At 48.9% G+C, this 27,638-nt stretch overlaps 1 protein-coding gene across 2 annotated transcripts in view; it reads left to right on the forward strand.

The window, feature by feature from the left end:
* CDKAL1 (CDK5 regulatory subunit associated protein 1 like 1) overlaps positions 1-27,638 on the forward strand; it is a 303,837-nt gene that overhangs the window by 174,590 nt on the left and 101,609 nt on the right. For both annotated transcript variants that reach the window (XM_029052781.2, XM_029052782.2), the window contains 2 exons: positions 10,275-10,441; positions 23,041-23,186. In XM_029052781.2, the coding sequence (XP_028908614.1) occupies positions 10,275-10,441; positions 23,041-23,186 (313 nt within the window). The remainder of the gene's footprint in view (positions 1-10,274; positions 10,442-23,040; positions 23,187-27,638) is intronic.

A 27,638-nucleotide genomic window follows, 5' to 3' on the forward strand; every position in this document is an offset into this window, starting at 1 on the left:
TTTCCAATCTCCTCATCTGTAAAAGGGGGATTAGATAGAAATTCACCCTTCCCTTCAGGCCGTGAGCCCCCTGAGGAGTGGAAACTAGGTCTGATGATAATAACTGTGGTATTTGTTAAGCCCTTCCTATGTGCGAAGCACTGTACCGACACCGGGTTAGTTACAAGATAGTCGGTCGGACACAGTCCCTGTCTCACATAGGGTTCACACTCTTAATCAGGGCGCACGGTTTTATTCTGATCTGACTGTATTCTATACTCCCGAATGCTTAGCACAGTGCCGAGCCCGTAATAAGCTCTTTAAGGGCAGGGCACACGTCTGCCAATTCTGTTGTACTGTAATAATAATAATAATGTGATATTTGTGAAGCGCCTACTACGTGCCAGTGTTTAAGCGCTGGGGTAGATACGGGGTAATTCGGTTATATCACACCGTCTCACAGGGCTCGCTGTCTTAATCCTCATTTTACAGATAAGGGAACCGAGGCCCAGAGAAGTGAAGTGACTTGCCCAATGAGAAGACATGCAGAATTAGAGGGTAGCTCTCCTGACTCCTAATCCTTTGCTCTTTCCCCTGGGCTGCGCTGCTCACTTTGGGTCCCCAGAGTCACGCAGCAGACAGGCGTCTCCCAAGAGGTTAGTACAGTGCTCTGCACACAGTAAGCCCTCAGTGCACAGCATCGATTGAGTGATAACCATGCTCTGGGAGCACCAGAGGTAAGAGAGGGTTGTCCGTTCAGACATTATCACTGGGGCACTTGAGATTTTGGTCCCTCTCTAATAATAATGTTGGTATTTGTTAAGCGCTTACTATGTGCAGAGCACTGTTCTAAGCGCCGGGGTAGACACAGGGGAATCAGGTTGTCCCACGTGGGGGGGGCTCACGGTCTTAATCCCCATTTTACAGATGAGGTAACTGAGGCACAGAGAAGTGAAGTGACTTGCCCACAGTCACACAGCTGACAAGTGGCAGAGCGGGGATTCGAACCCATGACCTTTGACTCCAAAGCCCATGCTCTTTCCACTGAGCCACGCTAAAGGCTAAAGCGGTTCTGCTCTATTTAGGGCTGTGGCCACTCCGGGGGCCTGTAGGGAAGGAAGGCAGATGGAGTGTTTTAAAAAGGAGATGATCTTATCTTTTTCACTGGGATTGAGTTCGTTTTCAACTTTCAACTTTCCATTGTGTACGGATTATCATAGGACCGCGAAAAGACTTTTTCACTGATTTTGACATTTTCTATTTGGCAGGTGTTACCTTTCAATTCTTCCCTTCTTCTTTTTCCACTTCCCCGGCCCTTCGGCCCTTACTTCGAACAGAGATAGATCAACTCGGCTGTTTCTGTTTCACAGACACCCCGATCTAAATCTGCTGTGTCAAATCTTTTGCTTGCGCATCAGACAACTGCAGACGTCATTAGGCTCTGAGAGTCGGATCTGTTGGTGAAGTAATGATAATGAACCAGAATCGTTTTTGAAGTTCAAATGTCAGTATTTTTCTTTCCAGGATCAGTTTGTGGAAACATATTTGGGCTTCTTTCATTTCTCAACAAGCACGTTACTGAACAGCCAATCGCTAGTCGACATTCCGTGTTCCATCTAAAAGCAACGTGGGAGGTTGGGCCTCAAACCAAGGAGATGCTTTTTGTTGTTAACCTGTGGCTTGATCACTTGATGCATGAGATCAAGCGAGAACACGTCTCCTCACAGCAGTCAAAATAATATACCCCGAGAGGAACCTCTGAAGCCCGTCTGCTTCGGTGTCAGAGAGGGCTGAAGTCCGTAACTCAACTGGAGTCGCCTGGCTTCCGTCAAACGCTGACGTGCGTCTAAACACTGGCTGAGTCAATGTCACAATTTCCGTAACGCTTGGGCACAGACAGGCTGGAAATACGGGACGTGCACGAACTTGGTGACACCCCACGGTGTAATTTTCTTTTACGTACGCTCGTCTTCTACGCCGTAAGCTCCTCGTGGGCAGGAAATGTGTTTATCAACTCTGTTATAGTTTACTCTCCCGAGTGTGCAGTGCGTGTCTTATTTCTGATGCGCTCTCGCAAATGCTCTGCCCCAGTGCTCGGTTAATATGCTTGGTGATGATGATGTCGATGGTTAAAAATACGGAGGGGAGGAAAGCCTTTTAGATCGTGTGAATGACACTCTCCGTCAACCCATCAGCTGTATTTTTGAGCTCTTACGTTGTGCAGAGCATTGTCATAAGCGCTTGGGAGAGTCCAATATAGCAGAGTTGGTAGACAGGTTCCCTGCCTTCAAGGAGCGCACAGTCTACGGGGAGCTCGTGGGCGGAGAGCGTGTTTACCAACTCTGTAGAACAAAAGTCAAGAATGTGGGCATGTCAGGGGTCTTATCTGTAAAATGAAGATGAAGACTTTGAGTCCTCTGTAGGCCGGGGACTGTATCCAACTCAATTACCCCGTTTCTACCCCAGGGCTTAGAAGAATGCCTGGCAAATAGTAAGTGCTTAACAGATATCACAATTATTACCATTATTATTATTAGATACAAGGTAATCAGGTTGGGCACAGTCTTAATCCCCATTTTGCAGATGAGGGAACTGAGGCCCAGAGAAGTGAAATGATTTGCCCAAGTTCCCCCAGCAGGTACGAGGTGGAGGGGATTAGAACCCTGGTCCTCTAACTCCAGGGCCCAGGCCCTTTCCTCTTAGGTCACGCTGCTGTCTTTCTGCTCTAGATTTGAAAACTGTGGCATTTTTGTCAGCCCATCTGTCCATTAAAAAAAAAAAATTGAAAAATCCATGTCATTCTAAGGACTCATAATGATTTTCCGCCCCCCCTTCATTAAAGTTATATATTTAGATACACTAACTTAATGTGGTTCTCATTAGACTCTTTTAGACCGTTGTCATAAATCAATGGAATAACATTCAACTAGCATTAGGATTTCTTCATCGAGGTAGCTTTCAGGGTGCATTCCAAATACCTTCCATTTGATATTTTTCAAGTACCTTTTCAGTGCACTTCATTTATGTCATTTATCTGTGTTTGTTCATCTTATTTGTGAATGGGCCCAGCATGTCAGTTCTAGGGGTTTAAAATTCAGGGATGGAATTTGGAATTTGCCTTCCATTTTCCAATTGTTAGAAAGCAGTGGGCAGCCCACAGAGGAGAAACATTTTGGGGGGGTCATGTTCAGTATAAATCAGGGTTTGGCAAACTTATGACAGATCTTTCAGTAGTGCCTAATCTCTGTCTGAGATTTTTATTGGCCACCTAACCCCTTTCATTTATCATTAACCTTTTATGACTTCCTCCTGTTTCCATTCTCTGTCATCCCAAATCACAGTGGAGCAGAGATCAGAATACAGCTGTTGAAGTTGCTATCTCTACTGGAAGGGCGGAGGGAATAGTTCCATATTTCAACTAAAGGCTGCTCATTCTCCGGGTTAAATAGAAGAGGTAATTTTATCACTGTTCATACGCAAGGGGCTCCGGCCCCAATCCTAGATCCCATTCCTCCTCAACGGGTCAGTCGGCCGTTTCCCACCCCAAAAATTCCCACGGGAAAGACTGGAGGGTTGACATAATGAAACGGACAGGTGGATGGGGTGAGAGTTGCCGATAAAGTCTGATCCACTTTGAAAACGGCAAGATTGATCTTTTTATCCACAAAAATGGTGACTACCCCTCCATCCCATTCGCGGACGCGTGGTGAAATGCAAAAAGGGTTTTGATTCCCCCAGATTTTAGACTTTAGCATTCAGGCATTCTGAGATGGCCCAGCATAGTGAATAGAGTACGGGCCTGGGAGTCATTGAGACCTGGGTTCTAATCCCATCTCTGCCACTGGCCTGATGTGTGACCTTGAACCAGTCACTTTAACATCTCTGTACCTCAGTCTCATCATCTGTAAAATGGGGATTAAGACTACGAGCTCTGTGTGGGACAGGGACTCTTTTCAACCTGATTAGCTAGTATCTACCCCATCGGTTAGTCCAGTGCCTGGCATATAGGAAGTACTTAACAAATACCATTGTTTTCAAAAAAGGAGAAATTGACATGTGGAGGAGGTCCTTTCTGCTTCCTTCCTCCCTCTCCATCTTGCCAGTGGATTTTTACAAAAAGTAGACACCAAAGCCACAGCCCTGATGCTGACTACAAAGACTCAGCTACCATTTTAGTTGGGCATATGTAGAACACTGACCTCATTCAAGACCAACTCACTGGTCATATCCTCCAGGGACAAGCCAAGAGGCTATTTGGGAAAAAAATCGTCATGGATCTAGTATTAGCGGTATTAGGCACCTACTGTATTCATGCGTGGGGAAAAAATTCCCAATTCCCAGGTGGAATTTAGACACAGTTCGGCTCAGTTCACCCTGGGAGGATTGAGAGCGTTCAGAAAAACCGATTCATTGATATCATGGCTAATGGTATATATTAAGCACTTGTCAGGGATAAAATCACTGTGCTAAGCACTGGAGTAGAGGGGAGATAGTATTAGTACTTGGTGTTTTGTCAAGTGCTTACTATCTGTCAAGCATCATGGTGAACACTGGAATTAGAGACAAGATAAGACAGCCCCGTCCTACGTTAGGCTCACAGTCTACGAAGAGGGGAAAATAAATATTTCCTTCCCATTTAACAGATGAGGAAACTGAGGCTCAGAGAAGTAAAATGGTTTGCCCGAGGTCAGCGGGCAGACGAGTGGCAGAGCCCCGCTTAGAACCAGGCCCTCTTGGCTCCCAGATCCATACGCTTTCCTCCAGTCGGCCAGTCGTATTTATTGAGCACTTACTGTGTGCAGAGCACTGTACTAAGCGCTTGGGAGAGTACAAGCTAACAGACACACTCCCTGCCCACAGTGAGCTGACAGCCCACAGTCTAGGCCACGCTCTCATCCAAGGAGGGAGAAAAGGTCTTCTTTTTAGTAACGTTATTATAATTATCACTATCGGCGAAACCGGCGATTTTTCTTCTCCGAGGAGGGGTTTTGGTCCCGAAACGGCCTCCGTCAGCCCAGTGGTTTTCCATTTTGCACACAGGGTGCCAATTTTTTTGTGTGGCACAAGCCCGGTCCCTGTCACTTGGCCCGGTGGAAAAGCCTTGATCTTGGAGATGTCCCCGCAGTTAGTCACGTTGGTGCTGATTGACTGCTCCAGCTGCTTCCTCTTTATGTGATTCAATTTGAAGTTGCAGCCTACCAGGGGGCTGATGAGTCCCACCTAGGCAACATTAAAAGCTGGCTGCTGTTTTCTGCCCGGATCTCCTTATTTCCCTCCCCTTTCAGAGCGAGTTTCCTCCCCGGCCCCGACCTTTATATTCATCTAGAAACGGCAAGGCGGTGTTATCACAGCTCTCTCTCTTCCCAAGACATAACGTGGAACCATTCGGAGGGAATAACTCTCCATTCAGATTTTGCAGCGCACTTTCAGATGTTCATATCGTGCAGCCTACGCGCCGGTAAACGGGAGAATCACGGATCAACATCCTGTTTTCAGAACCTCTTTCAGAACGGTTTTGAAATCCCATTTTATTCATACTTAACCATCTCTTTTCCACCGGGTTGTTGCGATGATGAGTTAGAGAATCAACGGTGGGAGTTCAGAACCCTGCAGTCCCAAAGCTCAAACATTCCCCCAAGATGATGATGATGGTATTTTTTTTACAATGTTTAAAGCACTGCTCCAAATGCTGTGGTGGGTACAAGCTAGTCGGGTTGGACACAGTCCCTGTCCCACTTGGGGCTCACAATCTTAATCCGTATTTTACAGAAGAGGGAACTTCTGTATTATACTCTCCCAAGAGTTTAGTAGAGTGCTCTGCACATAGTGAAATCACTCAATAAATAGAGTTGAATGAAGGAAGGAATAAAAGGCAGGGTGAGAGGATGGTGCAGCCCAACTGCCCTTTTGCCTAGCAGCTTGGGATGCAGGTTTCAATATTAGAGTACAAGCCTGGGAATCAAAAGGTCCCGGGTCCTAATTCTGACTCCGTTACTTGTCTGCCGTGTCACCTGGGAAAGTCACTTCACGTCTCTCGGCCTCAATTATGTCACCTGCAAAATGGGGATTAAGGCTGTGAGCCCTATGTGGGACAGGGACTGTGTCCAACCCAATTTCCTTGTACCTACCCCAGCACTTAGTTCAGTGTCTGGCACGGAGTAAGCACTTAACAAATACTATTATTATTATTACTGTTATTATTAATGCATTCCTAGCATCAAAGGAACGCTCAGATACTCCAAATCCCTAAAACCTCCAGCCCGGGAAGCTTCCCCAGAGGTCATAGGGCTTGGCTCAGCTTGCTCTCAACTCTTCACTGATAATAATAATAATAATAACGTTACTGAAAATAAGACCTTCTTTTCTCCCTGCTTGGGTAAAGGTGTGGCCTAGGGGAAAGCACACAGGCCTGGGAGTCAGGAGACCCTGGCTTTAAAATCCACTCGGATCCACTGTGTAAATGGCAACACTCAGAGGAGAGTCAGTATTGGCACTGTTTTTGATTCTTTATTCCAAAAATAAGACAAGGATTGTGTGCCATTTCAAATCTAGCTATGCCTTGCTTCCCACCCCCGCCCTTTATTTTACATGAGGGACCCAGATGTCTTGACTTCCCGAACCTCTAGGCCACTGTGCCTCCCTAATTTGGGGGTCTAAATTCATTGGGCGTGCTAGTCGTGTCACTGTTTACTGTTGTGTTGTACTTTCCCAAGCGCTTAGTAGAGTGCTCTGCACACAGTAAGCGCTCAGTAAATATGATTGGATGAATGAGTGAATATTTAAATTTTGCTATGATTCCTCTCACAGGATGGAAGACAATAGAGTGGGAAATGAACTGACTGGGAAATGAGGACTGGTCAATTAGAGTCCGTCTCTCCCTTCTAAACTGTAAGCCTAGTGTGGGCAGGGATCGTCTCTACTGTGGAACTGTACTTTCCAAGCACTTAGTACAGTGCTCTGCACACAGTAAGCGCTCAGTAAATACAGATGAATGAAGGGTGGGTTGACAGTGATTGGGAGGATGTGTTGGAGAAAGCTGGCGGATGGGACAGTGATTAGAAATTCCTTTAAATCATCTTCATCAGCATCATGACGGTATCTCTCAAGTGGTTTCTATGCGTCAAAAGGCTGGGGCAAAACCACCAAATTCTATTCTACTGTAGTTTCTCAAGCGCTTAGTACAGTGCTCCGTAAATACCATAGATAAATTCGCATTATCGATCCAGTTAAATCCAAGCAGATCAGGCGGTCCCACGGTCTAGGATTTGGGGAGAATGGGTATCTTAAGCTCCATTTGACAAATGAGAAAACAGTAGCCCTGAAAGTATAAGTGACTTACCCAACGAGGCCAGCAGAAAATTGAGAGACCTGGGACTAGAACTCAGATGCCTTGACTTCCAGTCCCATAGACCCTTGGGGTGCTCTAATGGGGGGGCATTCAGTAATTGGGCATGCATATTTAATTTTTTTAAATAATAATAATAATGTTGGTATTTGTTAAGCGCTTACTATGTGCCGAGCACTGTTCTAAGTGCTGGGGGTGATACAAGGTGATCAGGCTGTCCCTCATGGGGCTCACAGTCTTCATCCCCATTTTACAGATGGGGTAACTAAGGCCCAGAGAAGTGAAGTGACTTGCCCACAGTCACACAGCTGACAAGTGGCAGAGCTGGGATTCGAACTCATGACCTCTGACTCCAAAGCCCGTGCTCTTTCCACTGAGCCATGCTGCTTCTTTAAGATATTTGTTAAAGGTTTACTATGTGCCGAGCACTGTACTAAGTGTCGGTGCAGGTAGTAGAAAGCTACTGAGGTTGGAGACAGTCTCTGTCCCACTGGGGGATCCCAGTCTTAATCTCCATTTTACAGATGAGGTCACTGAGGCCCAGAGAAGGGAAGTGAATTGCCCAAGGTCACACAGCAGAAAAGTGGCAGAGCAGGGATTAGAACCCAGGTCTTTGAGACTCCCAGGCCTGTGCTCGATCCACTAGTCCACAATGCTTCTCTGTGACGTCTTATATCGGAGCACCGTTTCTCTGGAAGGACCTGCTTTTCCACCACCCTACCAAAGAGCCGTGGAAGCTCCGAACAGCACCCTGCCTCATTGAGCGTTCCCAAATTTATATTTCCAGAGACAAAAGAGAAATCCATATAGCTACCCAGCAATGTCTTCTGATCCCAGTCACACACCACCATCTCCGGATTCGGGCAGGTCACCAGCTTTCATCCCCCCCTTGAGCTCATCGATCAAAGGGGAACGATATCTGTGCAGAATAAGAAGCACTGGATAGAAATTGGAGTATTTGGCATTTTCAGCGGCGACACTCGGGCCTCTTTGAACGCACACCCAGTAGGAATACCTCTCGAGGAGGCGGGGCCGCTGGGAGATAGAATACATTTCGATCCCCTCTGTAAATTGCACGCTCTGAGGAAAGTCAATATTGGCATTTGTTTTCTCCTTATTCCAAAAACGAGACAAGGATTGTGTGCCAATCTGGTTATGCCTCGCCTCCAGCCCCTGGCCTTCGTTCTGCATTTTTTTGCCTCATCACTTTGGCTCCCGGCCTTTCCATTTATGTAAACAGCCGTGCTTTCTGTTTGTGTTTCCCATCTTCAATGGCCAGGAGCATTTAAACTTGGGCTAACTCCCACAGTCGTGTGGCCGTCCATTTGGTGATGCTTTGAAAGCCAGGTTTCTGAGTTCCCCTCCTGCTCCAGAGACTGGGTTAGGGATGTGATCTATCCATTGTGTGTGTGTGTTTGTGTGAGTATTTGTGCCTGTGTGAGTGGACACATGTACTTGGAGGTATATGTGTGTGTGTGTGCTGGTCTATGTGGGGCCTGATTATTCTGTATCCCGGCGCTTAGTACAGTGCCCGGCACGTAGCAAGCCCGTAACAAACACCACAGTTATCATTCTTACGGTGATTGTTATCGTTATCATCAAAAGCAGGGGATAATCTCAGCCCGGAGTCCTTTCCCAAGTGCTTAGTAGCGCTCTGCACACAGTGAGCGTTCCGTGAATGCGATCGATCGATTCAACACCCTCTCTGACATCATGTGTTGGACACTTACTTTCGACTGGCTCGGTCAAGTCCCGAACGTCACGAAAATCAGGAGAAGGGTCAGTCAGTGACTGTCGCTCACCCACCCACTCGTGCCTCGTGAAGGGCACGCCCTATTTTTCTGAGAGGGCGTTATTGCCGATTGCGCCCTGTGAGGGACCCATTCTATGTAGCGCAAACCAGATACAGTACTTCCTAACCCCTGATTGATGGGATCGGGGATGGCAGCCGTCAGGAAACAGGTTTTCTCACACGACGACCGAGTTGGTGGCCGCAGCCCACCTTGGGAATCGAATCCACTGCTCTTAATTGAATAAAGGGTCCAGATTAGGATAGTTAGTCCTGGACAAATGGACATCCTGATGGTTTCCAATGGCACATTAGAGCCTTAACCGTTCTCGACAGGTTTCCCCGGTTTGTTGACGCAACTGATTAATCCGTTGGCTCCGGCGGCACCCGTTGGCCCGCCCGCGTTCCTTCAGAGTCCCGTCGGCCCGGCTAGGGTCCCGTGAGGCAGGCTTGGCGGCCTCTAATGCCAACCGACTCACTGTACCTCGCTCTCGTCTACCTCGCCGTCTTCACCCACATCCTGCCTCTGGTCCGGAACCACCTCCCTCTTCATATCCCGCAGAAGATGACTCTCCCCACCTTCAAAGCCTCACTGAAGGCACAGCCAAGAGGCCTTCCCCGCCTCAGCCCTCATTTCCTCTTCTCCCACTCCCTTCCGCGTCACCTCTTATTTGAATTTACCCCTTCTATCCCCCCTTCCCTCAGCCCCACGGGACTTAGGTCCATATCCGTAATTCATTCATTCGTATTAACATCTGTCCTCCACTCTGGACCGTAAGCTTGTTGTGGGCGGCGAACGTGTCTACCGACTCTCTTGTATTGCGCTCCCCCAAGCGCCTAGGACAATGTTCTTCATACAGTCAGCGTTCAGTAAATACGATTGATCGGCTGGGGGCTCGGGGCCTGACCGGAAACCGGGTTAGAGGGAGTCATGCGTGGCTCCCCGGGGTTAGAAGGTCCGACGTAGCTGTAGCCTACCGGTGCACACAAAGACAAACCCAGTAACCCACTGCCCCCCGCAGGGTAAGCCTCTTTCTCTCTGCCAGCCGGCTCGTACAGTAGTCCCGAGCGACCCCGCTTTAGAAGCGATAGAGCAGCTGGGGAGACAGACAGGCAGCTCGGAAAACAGCTTGGTTCATTATCCCTCTTTTCGATTCACAGAGGGGGTCTGTGAGATATGGCTGACCAGCGAAGACACGGGGGCTTACGGCCGAGACATCGGCACGGATCTGCCCACCCTCCTGTGGAAACTGGTGGAAGTCATTCCCGAGGGCGCCATGTTGAGACTCGGCATGACCAACCCCCCCTACATTTTAGAGCATCTGGAGGTAAGGAAAACCACGTCGTCTGCTCGCTCACACCAGCCTGGGTTTCTGCCTTCTCGGCCCCCTTCACTCCCCGCGCCGATCGACACTGTGGCACCGGATTACCGGGAGGAAATCTGCTGAATTTCGGATTTGTTTGCGTTCCCCACCGAAAGCTAGAGAGGGTTTCTCCTGGCACTTCTCTCCATCGCCTTTATTCAGTCCTCTCTTGGGGGCCCTCGAGGCCATCCCCACGCGGTGCGAAATTCTGACCTCCTCCTTGCCCCGTGTTCAGATTTCGAGTCCACAGCAAGCGGGATTTAGACACTGATTTGATGCAAGCTGTTACGATTATTCTCAGGTGATCCGAACACACTCTGAGATCTGGAGCTAGATGAGTTTGTCATTTGCCTGTTTTGTGAGCGAAATTCTTAGTTGACTGGACCACATCTCCATTTGATTAGAGCCTGGAAGAAAATCGAATTTTGAAAGTATGATTTTTGAGCTGCTTCTAATTTTTTTAACTGGTATTTGTTAAGCACTTACTGTATGCCAGGCACTGTACTAAGCACTGGGATAGATACAGACTAATCAAGTTGGACAGAGTCTCTGTTCCATGAGGGGCTTACAGTCTTAATCGCCATTTACAGATTAGGAAACTGAGGCACAGAGACACGAAGTGATTTGCTTAAGGTCATACATCAGACAAGTGGTGGAGTTGGAATTAGAACCCAGTGCTTCTGACTCCCAGGATCATGCTCCATTTACTAGGCCACACTATCCTCCTTTTTTTAAACCAAAAGTCACTGTCTTAAACAGCCAATGTTAGAGATGTGGGCCGGGCAAGCTTTAACCCGGGTAAGATTTTACAACCAAGGAATGGACAATTGTCTGGATTGAAGAATGCAAAGTCATGACAGCCACATTTCAGAGCTACCAAAGGACCTTATTAGATCAGATTTAGTAATTAGTCGGAAATCTCAGTGAGAGTATCTCTCATTTATTAGATGACAAGCTGCACGTGCTATTTTGCTATAGTCCTAAAAAATTAGACTAAAATCGATTCCTCCCTTCTTGGAGCTTGCAAAGTATTAGGCAAAGGAAGCCAGAGATGGAATATTTTTTTCTGCTTAAGAGAGGGTAGAATTTCATAAGGCCTAATGGCAAGTAACAGAAGCAATGAGGAGACACTGAAGAACTCAAGAGGAGAAGGGAAGAGAGAGGGGAAAGGAGGGAGACAGCATAAAGGGAGGAAGAGGAGGGTGGAAGAGAAAGGAGAGGCAGAGACTTAGTGGGGGAAGCAAAAATGATATGAAGAGTGCGGTCTGAGACAGGCAGGAGAAGAAGGTACCTGGTCAGCGAAGGTGTCGGAGAAGTTGTGTTCCAGAGAGAGGCTCTCAAGACAGCCGGGAAAGGAGAGATAAGTTGTGGCACTGAAGAGACCCAAGCAGTGGGGAAAAAAAAATGTGTCCTTCTCTTTCTTTCCTCAAATAATAAAGAGTATAGGGAGGAGGAGAATCATAAGTTTGTGGCTGAGCATCAAAAGCTGGGATCACTCGGAGAAGCGGCATGGCCTAGAGGAAAGGACACGGCCTGGGAGTCAGAGGACCTGGCTTCCAATCCCGGCTCTGCCACTTGTCTGCTGAGTGACCTCGGGCAAGTCACTTCACTTCTCCGTACCTCCGTTCCCTCATCTGTAGAATGGAGATTAAGAGTGGGAGCCCCGTTCGGGACAGGGACATTGTCCAATCCGATTATATCTACCCCAGCCCTCAGTGCAGTGCCTGGCAGACGGTAATTGCTTAGCAGATAACATTTAAAAAACGCTACTTCAGTTGTAACCTGAGGGATGAAAGTCAAGTTAGCTCTGTAAGGCTCTGGCCTGGGACATCTAGGTATACATTCATCATCGCCTGAACAAGGAGGCATTTGGTCTATTTAAATATAACCCTGTGGGATGCCCTCTTTCTGCATCTTTCTGCAGGTGTAATTCAAGAGGTTGGGATCACAGACTCCTGAAATAGTCTTTCAGGTCTGAACCCACCGGAGTCCCTTTGTTCTCTGACATTTGCATCCATTGTCAGTTGATATAAGAGCCTGTTGTAACCTTTGAGGCTTTTCCTCCATCAGGGAGAAAAGGTTATTTACTCCAGGAGTCAGTCACTCTGTGTCCTAAAAATATGTTTCAGAGAGGACATGTAAGGGAGAGTCAGTTGAAGCCTCTTGAATTATTAGAATGGAAAGTGGATGTTCCTCGTGGGCACCAGAAGTGACCAGCGCTTTGTTGGGTGAATTGTTTCTCCTCAGCTAGACTTGGTAAATTGACTTTTCCTTACAAAACATCCTGTTTGAAAGTGGCAAGCTGACTTATCTGGGGAAAAACCCATCTCACCAAGGACTTTCAGAGGAGAACGTGCTCAGCTACCTCATCTGTAAAATGAGGAACAAGACTGTGAGCCTCATGTAGTATGTATCTGTAATTCTATTTATTTATGCTATTTCTTCCCATCTACTTGTTTTGTTTTGTTGTCTGTCTCTCCCCTCTAGACTGTGAGCCCGTTGTTGGGCGGGGATTGTCTCTCTTTGTTGCCGAATTATACTTCCCAAGCGCTTAGTACAGTCCTCTGTACACCGTAAGCATTCAGTAAATATGATTGAATGAATGAATGAATGAATGAACATGGATTATGTTCAACTTGATTAGCTTGTGTCTACCCCAAGGCTTGATACAGTGCCTGGTACATGGTGAGCGCTTAACAAATGCCACGAGGAGGAAAAAAAAAGCAAGATGAGGACTGGACATCAGGAATCCATCCTGTGGATGAGAGCCATTCCTTTCAGAGAAAAGCGGAACAAGAAATTTGCCTCAGAGAGTTGGAGGAGACCATATTTAGCCCATCGGACTGATGTGTGGAATTCAAGTGAGAGAGATGTCAACAAGTTTGGTGAAATTCCAAGAAAAACAATTACTCAGGCAGAACACAATGAAACGGGGAGAAAAAAATGTAAAAGACTAATGCATTTGAGCAATGTCTAATACCAGCCCACGAGTCTTTAAAGGCATGTAAATCGAGGGCAGGCGTGATTTGGGGAATGCAGACCGGTCTAGGGACGGAGTGGAATGAAAGGAGATTTTTATGCAGAGAACCAGGAGAAGGCTGTGGAGCTGTGTCCTCTGAAATCCAATCTACCGGAAAAAATCCCCATCACGAATTCGTTCAGAACTGGACCACAAAGATCAGACAGAGTTGCTGTCCCTCAGTGGGATCAGAGTCTTCGAAGGAGGGAGAACAGGTGGGTAGAGCCCAGACTGGGAGTCAGAAGGACCTGGGTTCTGACCCTAGCTCCACCACTGGTCTGCTGTGTGACCTTGGGTGAGTCACTTCACTTCTCTGGGCCTCGGTTCCCTCATCTGTAAAATGGGGATTAAGATTGTGAGCCCCGTGTGCCCAATCTGATCAGTTTGTATCCACCCTAGCACTTAGTATTTGAGGACACATCTGTCGACCCCACAGACAACCGTGTTCTGGATCCACTTGAAGTAACGTCGGATCCTGCAGATCCCAGAACAAGGCAGATTAAACATGTTTGGAAATTGACTGTTCTTCCAGAGAGCCCTTTATTCCTCCCTCCACTAAAGGGAGAATACTACCTAATAAATGCAGAAGCACGGATGTGGACTTCCAGAGGAGAAAACAGGCTCACGTGCCAGAAAGAAAGGGGAATGGCAATCAAGGAATCGGCGGGGAAAGGTGATGTGGAGAAGGAAACAGCCAATTCACTAGAAGGCCCGAGAGTGGTTCTCAGTGGGGAGCGTCGTGGACCTTAGGGTCTCTTAGTTTGAACAAAGCAGATACCTACATTTGTATTCCCTCAATATCAGCATATTGGAACAGGCTGAGAGTGACATATTTTGATTATGGCCCAGAGCGCTTCCATTTTACCTTTCAGCGTCTTCAAAGGGGCATTACCGCTTGCTTAGGGAGACGGTAGGTGATGCCATTCATCCGTGCCTGGGTGCGCTGACATCTGCCTTTTAGAAAGGCAATTCACACCTGCCCATCCCTTTAAATGCTTTATTTCACACAAGCGGGTGAGTAGCCTTCCAAGTCACCTGTCAGAATGAGCGGTTCATATTCCAGCACACACCATCTGGGAGCCCACTCGCTATTATTAATTCAGAAAGTCAGAGCTGCCCCTTCTATTGAGAGCAGGCTTGGGGCTCCTCCTTCCCCAGGTGCGTGGGAAATGCCAAATCTTTTGACATTTGACATTGACCTGCAAGGCAGAATTCCTTTCCTCAATCCCCACGACCTTTCACACCCATTCGTTTAGGGATTTGGGGAGCTAGCTTACCCCCAGGCAAATCCCTAGATACCCACCCGGTCCGGGTATGGTTACCAGATCTCACCCTTTTTTTTTTTTTTAAATGGTATTTGGTAAGCGTTTACTCTGTGCCAGGCACTGTGTTCAGCACTGGGGTAGATACCAGCTAGACAGGTTGGACACAGTCCTTATCCCCCGTGGGGTTTACAGTCTTAATCCCCCTTTTACAGATGAGGGAACTGAGGCACAGAGGAGTGAAGCGACTTGCAAGATTACCCAGCAGTAGAGGAGTCAGGATTAGAACCCAGGTCCTTCTGACTCCCAGGCCTCTTGGGAAGGGAATGTCTATCCCCACTGTTTCATATTGTACTCTCCCAAAACTTAGTGTAGTGCTCTGTACCCGGTAAGCGCTCAGTAAGTATCATTGATCGATTTCACTCGGTGAAATTCCAGTTTAATGTGGAGTTCGTAGGTTCAGACCCCCAAGGCCTCCTCCCCAACCAAATCAGCTGGCCTACAAATCCTACTATAGCAACCGAATCACAATATCAAGTAGGCAAGCAACGTGGCCTAGAGGATGGAGCACGGAACAGTTATTATACCTCCATTTTGCAGATGAGGAAACTCTGGCCGAGGTCACTCTGCAGACAGACGGCGGAGCTGGGATTACATTCCCAGGCCCAAGCTTTGCACTAGGCCGTGCTGCCTAGGGTTCCGCGTAAAATAGTGGAAGCAGTAATAATCAAAGCACTCATGACCGTAGTCCCCTTCAGCACATTTCTAGGCTTAATTTGCACAAGTATTTCCCAAGTTATGGGGCTTTTAAATGGCAGCATCCTTTTGGGAATTTTTATTATATATTGTGCTCTCCCAAGAGCTCAGTGCACACCGTAAGTGCTCAGTAAACACAATTGACCGACTGATTGTCGTATTAGGGAAGCTTGTTCAGCGGACTAATTCACACGGGAGTTGTAATTTTAAGATGAAGAAAGGACTAAGATCGGTAGCAGTTCGTCCGATCCTTGGCATCGTCGCCGACGTCAGGCAACGTCCTGACCTGGGCAGGGCCCGGGACTGAGGTATAGGGTCCAGGAAGCTGATTGAGCAAGAGGCGTCGAAGGCAGAACAGCTAATCTTCTTTAGCAATGCCCCATTCCGAAACCTGGTGAGAGATCGAGTCTGGAAAGACGCAGGGCGAGGAGGAAACACAATTTTTTTTTTTTTTAATGGTATTTTCTCAGTGCTTATTCTGGGATTCCTGTTCTCTTAGGACACCAGAGATGTTAAAGCCTCTTTCCTGCAGCAGCTGCAGCCTCGTTCTTTCTGTGGCCAGGGGATGATAGTGATAGGAATAGAGAAGCAGCATTGCCTAGTGGGTAGAGCACAGGTCTGGGAGTTGAAAAGACCTGGGTTCTAGTGTTGGCTTCACCGCTCGTCTGCTGTGTGACCTTGGGCAAGACACGTCACTGCTCTGTGCCTGTTTAATCATCGGTAAAATGGCGATTAAGAGGGTGAGCCCCACGTGGGTCATGAACTACGTCCAACCTGACTAGCTTGGACCTACCCCAGCTGTTAGTACAGTGCCTGGCACGTAGTAAGCGCTTAGCAAATACCGTAAAAAAAAGAACTGGGAAATCTCTTCTCAGAAGGTTTCTGAAATAAGCCTTATAACCTATAAAAAAAACCAGTGTAATTGATCGTGCGCTTACCAATGTTACCATTTATTCAATGATATTTATTGAGCGCTTACTGTATGTAGAACACTGTACTAAGCACTTGGAGTGTGCAGTTCGGCGACAGACAGAGACAATCCCCGCCCAACAACAGGTTCACAGTCTAAAACGAGAAGACAGCAAAACGAAACAAGTAGGCAGGTATCAATACCATCAAAATAGATAAATAGAATCATAGATATAGACATAACATCTTCATCATCATGGGTTTAGTGAGAATTGCAGTTCCGGAAGCATTTTATAGAAAAGTCCCCGCCTTACGGGAGTTAATAGTCTATTGGGGTCAAGGACGGGCACAAATCGCCAGTTCCCCCAAAAGAGAAAGGAAACAGAGCCAAGTGATTCATAAAGGGCAAGTCGCTCAACGGTGAACAGATAAACCGGCAAACACAACCGTGACGAAACCGGCCCTCTAAGTCAGCCCCGTGTTTTCACAAGCGTCGATCGCGGGCAAGGAAAGGAGCAGAGAGGTTGGCAGGGAAACGTTCAGCCGGCGTCTGAGCAAATGGATGACATCTGGCATTCCGGCCGCGGTTCTGAAAAATGGAGCCCGGCCACTTGGTTGGGATCCAGGGCCTCCTGTCCTTGCTAGCGGCCGCCTCCTTCATTCGGCACACTCCGGGGGTCCTCTCAGCCGCCCGTCCTCCGGCCGGACGTCGGCACGTGGGAGAGATGGGCCGTTGGTCCATCGAAGAGAAGCGCCGCCTCACGTTGGCGGAGCCCAGATAAAGTCCGGATTGGATGCTCCTCTGCCTCCCTGCCCGGACGGTCTGGCTCGTTTCTTCTTTTGGGCGAGCAGGGTGCCCGAACTCCTTTTAATTCTTTCATCTCCACCCTGGGCCGGGCCCGACCCACAGAGCTCCACAGCGTCCACGATGCAGCTAATCCTCCCCTCCTCCACCCTCCTTTGGGCCGGTCACATAAACTCTCCGGGCCTCAGTTTCCCCTTCTGTAAAATGGAGCTATCCGCTCTCCCCACCTCGTAGATTGTGAACCTCCTGGGGACAGAGTCTCTATTCGATCCGATTATGTCGCACCTTTCCCACCGTTTGGCACTTTGTGTTTATTAAGTCCCCAAATTGTTATCATTCTTATCACACAGACCTCTAGGGGACATTGGTCTTAGATGACAGCAGGTGGGTAGTGTTCCACTGTTTTATTATTTTTATGATACTAATAACTGTGATATTTGTTAAGCACTTTCTATGTGCCAGACACTGTATCAACTGCTGGAGTGAGTACAGGCAAATCGGCTTGGACACAGTCCCTTGTCCCACGTGGGGCTCGCGGTCTCAGTCCCCATTTTACAGGTGAGGTAACTGAGGCTCAGAGAATTGAAGCGACTTGCCCAAGGTCACACACCAGGCAGGTGGCGGAGCCGGCAGTAGAACCCGTGACCTTCTGACTCTCAGGCTCATGCTCTATCTACCACGCAGTACGGCCCCGACTGGCAATTCAGTCACCTCGGAGCATTTAACCGACTAGGAAGTACATCCAACGCATCGCGGCGTGAAGCGGGGTCGTCGCCTCCCCTTTCTTCCGATGAGGAAACTGAGGCAGGGGGGATTAAATCGTTTGACCTCGGGCCCGCGGCCGTTGAGCCGGGCCCAAACCCCCCGGCAAACCTCAGCCTTCCCCAACCTCCATTCCGTCTGCTTGGGCATCTCAGCAAGGTTTTCGAGCAGTAATTGTTATGACAAACTCTCTTGAGTTGAAAAAAGTCACTGGCAGGCGCCTCTGGCTGTAATATATCGCAGCTGTTGCAACTGAGCTACTACATAATCAGACCCCTAAAGGACATTCCACAGATGATGTTGCAAGGGCCCGATGTTGGAAGAGTTTTTGTAAAGTCAGCTTGAAACGGACTCAGCTCCTCTGTGGCCTTTCAGATCCTACGCTGATGCTGTGCTTCACATATGGCTGGTGTTTTCTTTACCGTTATTAGTAGATACCACAGTGAAGGAAAAAAGGCAATCAGCTGTTTCTGCCCTGATTAAAGACAGAAGTTTCCTTTCACCGTCTTATGGTTTCAAAAATGTTGTTCCTTTTATTACGTCCAGATGAGAGTAAAGTAAGTTGTATATTGCATTTTTCTTAATGGTAGGAAGATATAATTATATCTAGTAATGCAAAACATTTTGTGAAAATATAAACAGGAAACAGATGTTAGACTTAGATCCTACAGATGCTGTAAAGTTGAACTCTGGTAGACTACCAGTTTTCCTTCTCTCTTTGGGCCTCTAACTAACGGTTTTATTATTGAGTGATGAAATCTGTTTTCTTCCAAACGCGTTGGGGTAATATCTCTCTGTGTTGCAGAGCGTGTAGTCAGTTCAAAATCATCACGAGATTAAATAGACAGCCCAAGATCTACTGGTCAGGGCTTTTTTTAAGATGCACGGAAGAGGAAACACAGTCAAGATGGGGCTTGATTAATTTGGGGAAAGCATCCCCGAAGTCCAGGATCCGAGCCCAGGCTTGTTCAAAGTGGAAATTTTGATAGTCGACAGCTACCACCGCTGGGGATAGCTCTAGTCTGCATTATTTGAACTAGGGATGTTTTATCGTTAAAATTGCCCCTCTCCGTGCAGCAGGCTCTCCGGAAACCGAATCCTGAGATGGATCTGATCTTACGCGGGGCGGTTTCTCATGTCGGCTTCTAGGCCACAGTTTGGATCGCCTAGCTTGATTCAGTAAGGGTTCCTTCAGACTCTCACCGAAAGTCACTGAAGAGCAGTGCCCGTGTGTGCCTTCCCTTTTCTCTGCAACTTCTCGCGGCATCCAATGCAGCCTTGTGAGCCAGGATCGTGTCTACCTACTCTATTCCATTATATTCTCCCAAGTGCTCAGTACAGTGCTCTGCACGTAGCAATTCCTCAGTAAATATCATTGGTCGATTTTCCTTTTAACGGTATTTAAGCACTATGTGCCAGGCACTGTACTAAGCACTGGGGTAGATACAAGCTAATCATGTTGGACACGGTCCCTGTCCTACGTGGGGCTCACAGTCTTCATCCTCATTTCCCGAAGAGGTAACCGAGGCACGGAGAAGCGGAGTGACTTGCCCGAAGTTACACAGGTGGTGGAGCTAGGATTTTAACCCAGGTCCTCTGACTCCTAGACCCGTTCTCTTTCTACTGTGCCACACTGCTCTCATCTTGAGTGATTTTGCTTGGAGTGTACACTTAAGAAATATTTTTGACAGGGCTCTTGAGGGTGGTGTGCCACCCAAGAAGCGGACTCAATGTCGATACTTCGAGAAGCAGCGTGGCCTGGTGGGAAGAGTGTGGGCCTGGCTGTCCAAAGGACCTGGGTTCCAATCCTGGCTCTGCTGCTTGTCTGCTGTGTGACATTGGGCAGTTACTTAACTTCTCTGGGCCTCGGTTAGTTCATCTGTAAAAAGAGGGTGAAGTCTGCGAGCCCTCTGTGGGTCAGGGACTCTGACCAATCTTATTAGCTTGCGTCTATCCCAGTGTGTAATACAGTCCCTGTGCGCTTACCATTAAAAAAAAATTGATATATAGCATTATTGGTAAAAATGTGTTTGGATGCTCTTCCTATTCTGCGTGAGTACTTTGGGTTTTTGTTTTTTTGTCTGTCTTTGGCCCGGGGCTTTAGATTCACTTTATTGAACTATTCCTCCTAAGAGATCTGTGGGAGAGAGGTCGCTTTTATAGAATCTGAGGATCCTTGAGCCCGAAGAGATCTTGAAAGATCAAGTATTCCAATCTCCTGTCCCCATAATGGTAAATGACTAAGCCATCTAAGAGACTGGGATCTGCAGTGCCTGAAATCGGCACTCCCTCTCGCTCCCTCTCACTCTCCCCCTCTTTCCCTTCCTCTCTCCCTCTCTCTTCCCCTCTCCCTCTCTCCCTCTCTCGCCCTCTTTCTTCCTCTCTTTCCTTCCTTTTTCCCCTCTCTCTTTCCCTGTTTCTCCCTCTCCCGTTCTTCCCCTGTCTCCCTCTCTCTTCCTCTCCCTCTTCGATGTCCGGGACAGCAAGGGGGAAAGGGAAAGCGCTCCTGGTGTTGCGACTGGTACCGAGATAACAGGTGTCCGTCTAGTCCCTGGGGATGATGTGAGAAATTCTGTGTGCTTTAGCAACTCCTCTGATCTCCGACACTTCATGGAAGGACCAGGAGCTATCCATCACCTCCTTCTTCCATTTTTTGAGCTGCCAGGTCTTGGAAGGGTGTAGACGGTACAGAAACCAGAAGCTCGCAATAGGAGCGGAAGACAATTAAATGTACGCCCACCCTGACACATCAGCACCACTGGAAATGAAATTATTTTCCTGCCTGAACATATTCGTTCTCTTGCCTGATCCCAAGCTGAGACAGCGAAGGGAAGGATCAGAGAAGCTCCTCTGTGGCTTCCATGAAAGCTAATTAGAACAAGGGGTTTTGGCTGGGGACTTGCTTGACTCCAGCTGCCGAAAATGCATTTCACGTTAACTCTTCCTGCCTGAGCAAGGAACCTCTTCTCCCTGATGAAACCTAGAGCTCCTGGCTCGGCCACGATCGCAATGATTTCCTCAAAATATGCATTTGGTTTCAGGTGATGGGAATTTGGTCTCGGCCTCAGGAGCCCGAAAGCGAAGGTTACATTGTCATTAAGCCGCGTGGCTCAGTGGAGTGAGTCCGGGCTTGGGAGTCGGAGGCCTTGGGTTCTAATCCCGGCTCCGCCACTTGTCTGCTGAGTGACTTTGGGCAAGTCACTTCACTTCTCTGTGCCTCAGTTGACTCATCTGTAAAATGGGGATTAAGACTCTGAGCCCCATGTGGGACAGCCTGATGACCCAGTATCTACCTCAGTGCTTAGAACAGCGCTGTGCACATAGTAAGCGCTCAACAAATGCCAACATTATTGTTATTATTACCCCAGCCCTTAGAACACTGCTTGGCACATTGTAAGTGCTTCACAAATACCATAATTATTATTCAGTGTGAGCTTGTCACCTGGAATATAATTATAACAGTAAGTTGTATTTGTCAAGTGCTTACTATGTGCTATGCACTGGGTTAGATGCAGTACAATCAGATCAGATACAGTCCCTGTCCCATATAGGGCTCACAGCCTAAGGGAGAGGGAAAATAGGTAGTTAATCCTCATTTTACACGTGAGGAAACTGAGGCACGGGGAAATTAAGTAATAATAATAATAATGTTGGTATTTGTTAAGCGCTTACTGTGTGCAGAGCACTGTTCTAAGCGCTGGGGTAGATACAGGGTCATCGGGTTGTCCCACATGAGGCTCACAGTTAATCCCCATTTTACAGATGAGGGAACTGAGGCACAGAGAAGTTAAGTGACTCGCCCACAGTCACACAGCTGACAAGTGGCAGAGCCGGGAGTCGAGCTCATGACCTCCGACTCCGAAGCCCAGGCTCTTTTCCACTGAGCCACGCTGCTTCCCGAGGTCACAGTTGGGGGAGTCAGGATTGGAAGCCAGGTTTCCTGATGCCCAATCCATTAGGTCACACTGCCTCTTTATAAATATACCAAGTGCCTTGTCCCGTCCCTTTCTAGGCCTTCTAGGGAACTGTGGGAGATGCGGAGAGGATGTCCAGGACGCCTTGGATGGGCAGAGGTCATCGGACTCCTCACGTGGTGTTGTGTGCCTTGTCTAGGAACCCCAGAATGGGATACGGAGGACACCGTGACCAGAGCCAATCCTCAACGTTCAGGGAAAGAGGCAGTGGGCATCGAGCAGGCTTTTAGGGGCTTCTGGTTCCGGCGAAATACCCCTTTTCAAGTCCCAGTCGCTGCACCCTCCAACACAGACCAACACACAACTCCGTGGCCACCCAAAATAGTAATAGCTGTAGTATCTATTAAGCACTTACCGTGTGCCGGGCACTGTACTGAGCACTGGGGCGGATACCAGCAAATAGGGTTGGACACCGTCCCTGGCCCACGTGGGGCTCGCGGTCTCGGTCCCCATTTTACAGATGCGGTCCCTGAGGCTCAGAGAAATGAAGTGACTTTCCCCTGGTCACCCAGCAGGCAAGTGGCAGAACCAGGATTAGAGAGCACGGGCTTTGGAGTCAGAGGTCATGGGTTCGAATCCCAGCTCTGCCACTTGTCAGCTGTGTGACTGTGGGCGAGTCGCTTCACTTCTCTGGGCCTCAGTGACCTCATCTGTAAAATGGGGATTAAGACTGTGAGCCCCACATGGGACAAGCTGATTCCCCTGTGTCTACCCCGGCGCTCAGAACAGTGCTCGGCACATAGTAAGCGCTCAACAAATACCAACATTATTAACCCAGGTCCTTCTGACTCACAGATTCATGCTCTACCCACTACATCACACTGTTTCTCTATTCCCTGTAAGCACATGGTATTCACCCCACTCAGCCCCACAGCGCTTATGTACATATCGATAATTTATTTTAATGTGCCCTACCATCCCTCCGTCTAGACTATAAGCTCCTCTTGGGCAGGGAACAGGTCCTCCAACTCTGTTGTACTCTCCCGAGCGCTCGGTACAAGTGCTGTGCACACAGAAAGCGCTCAGAAAATCCCATCGATGGACATGCTTCCCCTTTTCTCCTCTCTCCTTTCCAGGCAATGGCCAAGATCCTCAGTCACCCCAGAGTCTACGCCTTCCTGCACATCCCGGTCCAGTCAGCCTCCGACAGCGTGCTCATGGGAATGAAACGCGAGTACTGTGTGGCCGACTTCAAACGAGTGGTGGATTTTCTGAAAGAAAAGTAAGTCTGCCCCGCGCTTGGGGAAAGATCCGTTTCCCTTCTGCCCCGTCACGAACCTGTGGCCAAAAACAGATTGACCCGCGACCTGGCGATTAAAGTTACAGGAGAGACAACGACGATAACCTCTCTACATTTTCAAAGGCTGCGTGCGCTTCCTAAGAAACCCTTTGATGTGGTTTCCTCTTTCTCCTCGGCGTAAGCGCGTCTCGCATGACATCCCTGGGATTTATGAAAAGACTGTTAATCGTCCTCCCAACGGTAGAGACGATGATTGTTTTTCTACCTGACCTGATAGGTCTAGGCTGTTTTAACTTCACTTGGCTTAAATCTCCTTTCATGTGGCTTTTTGGACATCGTACGCTCGGTCCCACCCTGGAGGGGGGACCAAGGCGTGACGTGACCGGTGGATAGATTTTTCTCTAAGTAGCCTTTGTGTCCGTGACCTGGCACGGCTCCGTTTTCACAAACGAAAACAGGTTTGTTCTTCGGGGATTCGTAGGACCTCTCGGTGGTTCTGCCGTGTGAGGGCCGAAGGGTCCCCGACAGAAGCTGAGACTTATTTCTGCTCTCGACTCCGAGTCTGTGGATCCACTATCAGAACGGTTGCAGATGGAGGTGGGGCATTCCCGAAGAGATGTGTCCGGGGTGGCGCTACGGGTCGGAGACGACTCGACAGCGTAAGACAGAACGAGACTCACAGGAGCACCCTGTTGGGTTGGAAAACCCTCGCGGGCGAAAACCGTGCAATCTCCGCAAAATACGGCTGCTGTGATCCCCAAATCGGGACACGGACCCGAGGTAGAATAATAACGATGGTGGTTGTTAAGCGCCTACTATGTCTCAGGCACTGTACTGAGTGCTGGGGTAGATCCAAGCTAATCAGGTTGGACGCAGTCCCTGTCCCACAAGGGGCTCACAGTGTTACCCCCCATTTTACAGATGAGGGAACCGAGGAACCGAGAAGCGAAGCGACCTGCCGAAGGCCACGCAGCAGCCAGGTGGCGGATCCGGGATTAGAGCCCAGGTCCTTCGGACTCCCGGGCCCCTGCTGGGACCTCAGCCGGTCACCCGGGATCCCGGGTTCCGGGGCAGCGGTCTCCGTGCCCCGGCAGGCCGCCTTCCATCCCGCTCCCGTTCCATCATCTATCCCGGCGGCGTGCTCGTTCCGAATGTCGGAGCGGGTTCCATTTGCATATCTGTAAGCCATTATCAGGTTGGTTGGGCTGGCTGCACACATTCCAACTCTTTCTCCGTGACACAATGATTTATTTCCCGCCCCCCTCCTCCTCTATTGGCCAGCCTCCCTCCTCCCGCCGTGTCTCTTTCTGTCTTTTCTTAGAGCTAGAGGTAATTACGCCTGCTGGGTCCCCCGTACCTCAGGGGGAGGGGGACTCGGAGCTCTGGCGAGGGTCCGGCCGTATCGACGGGCCGGAGCGACGCGTGCTGGGCGTCGGGAGTCCCGCGAGACGCGATGGTGACCGGTGCCATCACCCCGGGCTCTGAGGCCAGAGCTGTTTTCACCTGCCCCGGTGGCTCTCATCTCTCCCGGAACAGAGGACCGGTTCCGGAAGAGAAGCAGCGTGGCCTAGCGGAAAGAGCACGGGTCTGGGAGTCAGAGGACCTGGGTTCTGATCCTGGCTCCGCCACTTGCCGGGTGTGTGAGCTCGGGCGAGTCACCTGTCTGGGCCTCAGGTACCTCATCCTGTAAAATGGGGATTCAATCCTACTTAGACTGTGAGCCCCCTGTGGGACGGGGACTGTGCCATCCTGATTAATCTGGGTCTACTCCAGCGCCAAGAACAGTGCTTGGCACATAATAAGCACATTATATTACTAGAAATGATAATGATTATTATCTTTATGATTTGCATACGGACTAGTGGTGGGGAGAGGCGTGGTGAGAGACGACTGACAGGACATGAAAGCAGGGGGGAGATTCCTCCATTGTAGTGTTCATTCATTCATTCGACAGTATTTATTGAGCGCTTACCATGTGCAGAGCACCGGACTAAGCGCTTGGAACGAACGAGTCGGCCACAGATAGAGACGGTCCCCGCCGTTCGACGGGCTCACGGTCCGATCGGGGGAGACGGGCGGACGAGAACGATGGCGATAGATAGAGTCGAGGGGAAGAACGTCTCGTAGAAACAACGGCGACCGAATAGAATCGAGGCGATGTACGTTTCATTAGCAAAATAAATAGGGCAATGAAAATATATACAGTTGACCCTTAAGTGTTTCCTTTTAAACGGGTGATTTCGGACACACCGCGATTAGATTACCTTAGCGCTCTGTTCCTGGTGGGTCGACTTGTCCGACCCAGAGATGGCGTCCGGGATAGGTGTCGTCGTTATCATCGTCGTCGGTGGTATTTATTGAGCGCTTACTATTTACAGAGCACTGTGCTGAGCGCTTAGGAGAGGTCTATACAACAGTCAGCAGATACATCCCTTACCCACAGTGAGTTTACAGTCCGGAGCGGGAGAGGAAAGGTGAGCCCTTGCAAGCATTCCTGTTGACTGTAAACTCTTTGTGGGTAGGGAATGTGTCTGTTAACTGTTATATCGTGCTCTCCCAAGCGCTTAGTAAAGTGCTCTGCACACAGGTGCTCAATGGATTGATTGATGTGCCCACCCCAGGGCTCAGCACAGAGCAAAAGCCGTTATTACGGCCTTGCAATTACACAGCTCCCCGGCTCCAGGCTCTGTTAGCTCAAGCAGCGTGGCTCAGTGGGAAGAGCCCGGGCTTGGGAGTCTGAGGTCATGGGTTCAAATCCCGGCTCTGCCGCCTGTCAGCTGTGCGACTGTGGGCAAGTCACTTCACTTCTCTGGGCCTCAGTTACCTCATCTGTAAAATGAGGATTAACTGTGAGCCTCACGTGGGGCAACCTCATTGCCCTGTATCTACCCCAGCGCTCAGTACAGTGCTCCGCACATAGTAAGCGCTTAAATACCAACGTTACTACTAGCTCAAAAGCGTGGCTTTAAGAGGGCTCAGAACAGGTAGCGACAGTGTCCTAGGGCCTCTAGAAGACTATCTTCCGGGGGTGGGGGGAAGATGGAGAAAGGAGAGGCTGTAAAGAGAGACCTCATTCCGTGCTGTGTCTTCCCTGCCTTTCCCCTTCCCCAGTCCTTCCAATCGGAAAACGTATTGGACTTCTCACGCAACCAGGTTGTAACCCATTTGTCCCCTTTGCTTCGGCATTTTGGTGCTCATTAAGCTCTTACTTGGTTCTAAGAGATGGGGAAGGTAGAAGCACATCATCACATCAAGCCCAGTTCTTCCCCCCACATAATCCAAAGGGGAGAGAGAACAGGTATCTTATGAGTTGTGGGAAGCAGCATGGCCTGGTGGCAAGAGCCTGGGCTCGGGAGTCAGAGGACGTGGGTTCTGATCCCGGTTCTGCCACTTGTCTGCTGGGTCTCCTTGGACAACTCACTTCACTTCTCTGGGCCTCAGTTACCTCATCTGTAAAATGGGGGTGAAGACCGTGAGCCCCACGTAGGACAACTTGACTACCTTGTATCTGGCCCAGCACTTAGTGCTTGGCACATAGTACGCGCTTAACAAATACTATTATTATCCCCATTTTAACCAATCAGCCAATCGAGGGTCTTTATTGAGCGATTTCTGGGGGCAGAATACTGTCCTAAGCTCTTGGGAGAGTACAGTTCAGCAGAGTCTATCGGCATATTCCCTGCCCACAAGGAGATCACAGTCTAGAGGAGGAGATAGACATTAAAATAAATTTCAGGAAACCGAGGCCCAGGGAGATGAAGTGAATCGCCCCAAATGACCTGGCAGGCTACTGGCGGAGCTTGGTCCTTTCCCCCCAGGCCTCCCTGCCTCCCTGTGTGGGGCGAGGAACTTTCTTTGGAATGTATTGAACTTCATTTATGCATATTTATTGAGCGCTTACTGTGAGCACTGTACTAAGCTCTTGGGAGAGTACACTATAACAATAAACAGACACATTTCCTGCCCACGACGAGCTTATAGTCTAGAGGGGGACAAAGGCGTGCTATTACCATCAAATTACATAAAATTGATGTATTTTATTTAGAAATAAATAAGTTACGGAAAGTTGCAGTAATCCATTTTCTCATCGCAGTTTGAGGTTTCCGTGCTATCGGTGTCTGGCTTCCCTCTCCCTTCTGTGTCGTTCACGTATGCGGCTCTGTGCGCCGTCAGTCTCATAATGCTTATGTGCAGATCTTTAAAAACGTATTGTAAATTATTTATATTAATGTCTACCTCCCCCTAGCTCTTTTTTTAACGGTGTTTGTTAAGCACTCACCCTGCTCCAGGCACTCACTGTGGACAGGAAAGGTGTCTGCTCACTCTGTACTCTCCCAAGGCCTTCGAACAGTGCTCCGGACATAGCGAGCGCTTAGGAAATACCGTCGATGATGATCAGTCCCTCAGTGCAGCAGACCCAGTGCCTTACTAAAT

The sequence above is a fragment of the Ornithorhynchus anatinus genome, chromosome X2 (genome assembly GCF_004115215.2).
Source record: "Ornithorhynchus anatinus isolate Pmale09 chromosome X2, mOrnAna1.pri.v4, whole genome shotgun sequence".
In the NCBI taxonomy this organism is placed as follows: domain Eukaryota; kingdom Metazoa; phylum Chordata; class Mammalia; order Monotremata; family Ornithorhynchidae; genus Ornithorhynchus; species Ornithorhynchus anatinus.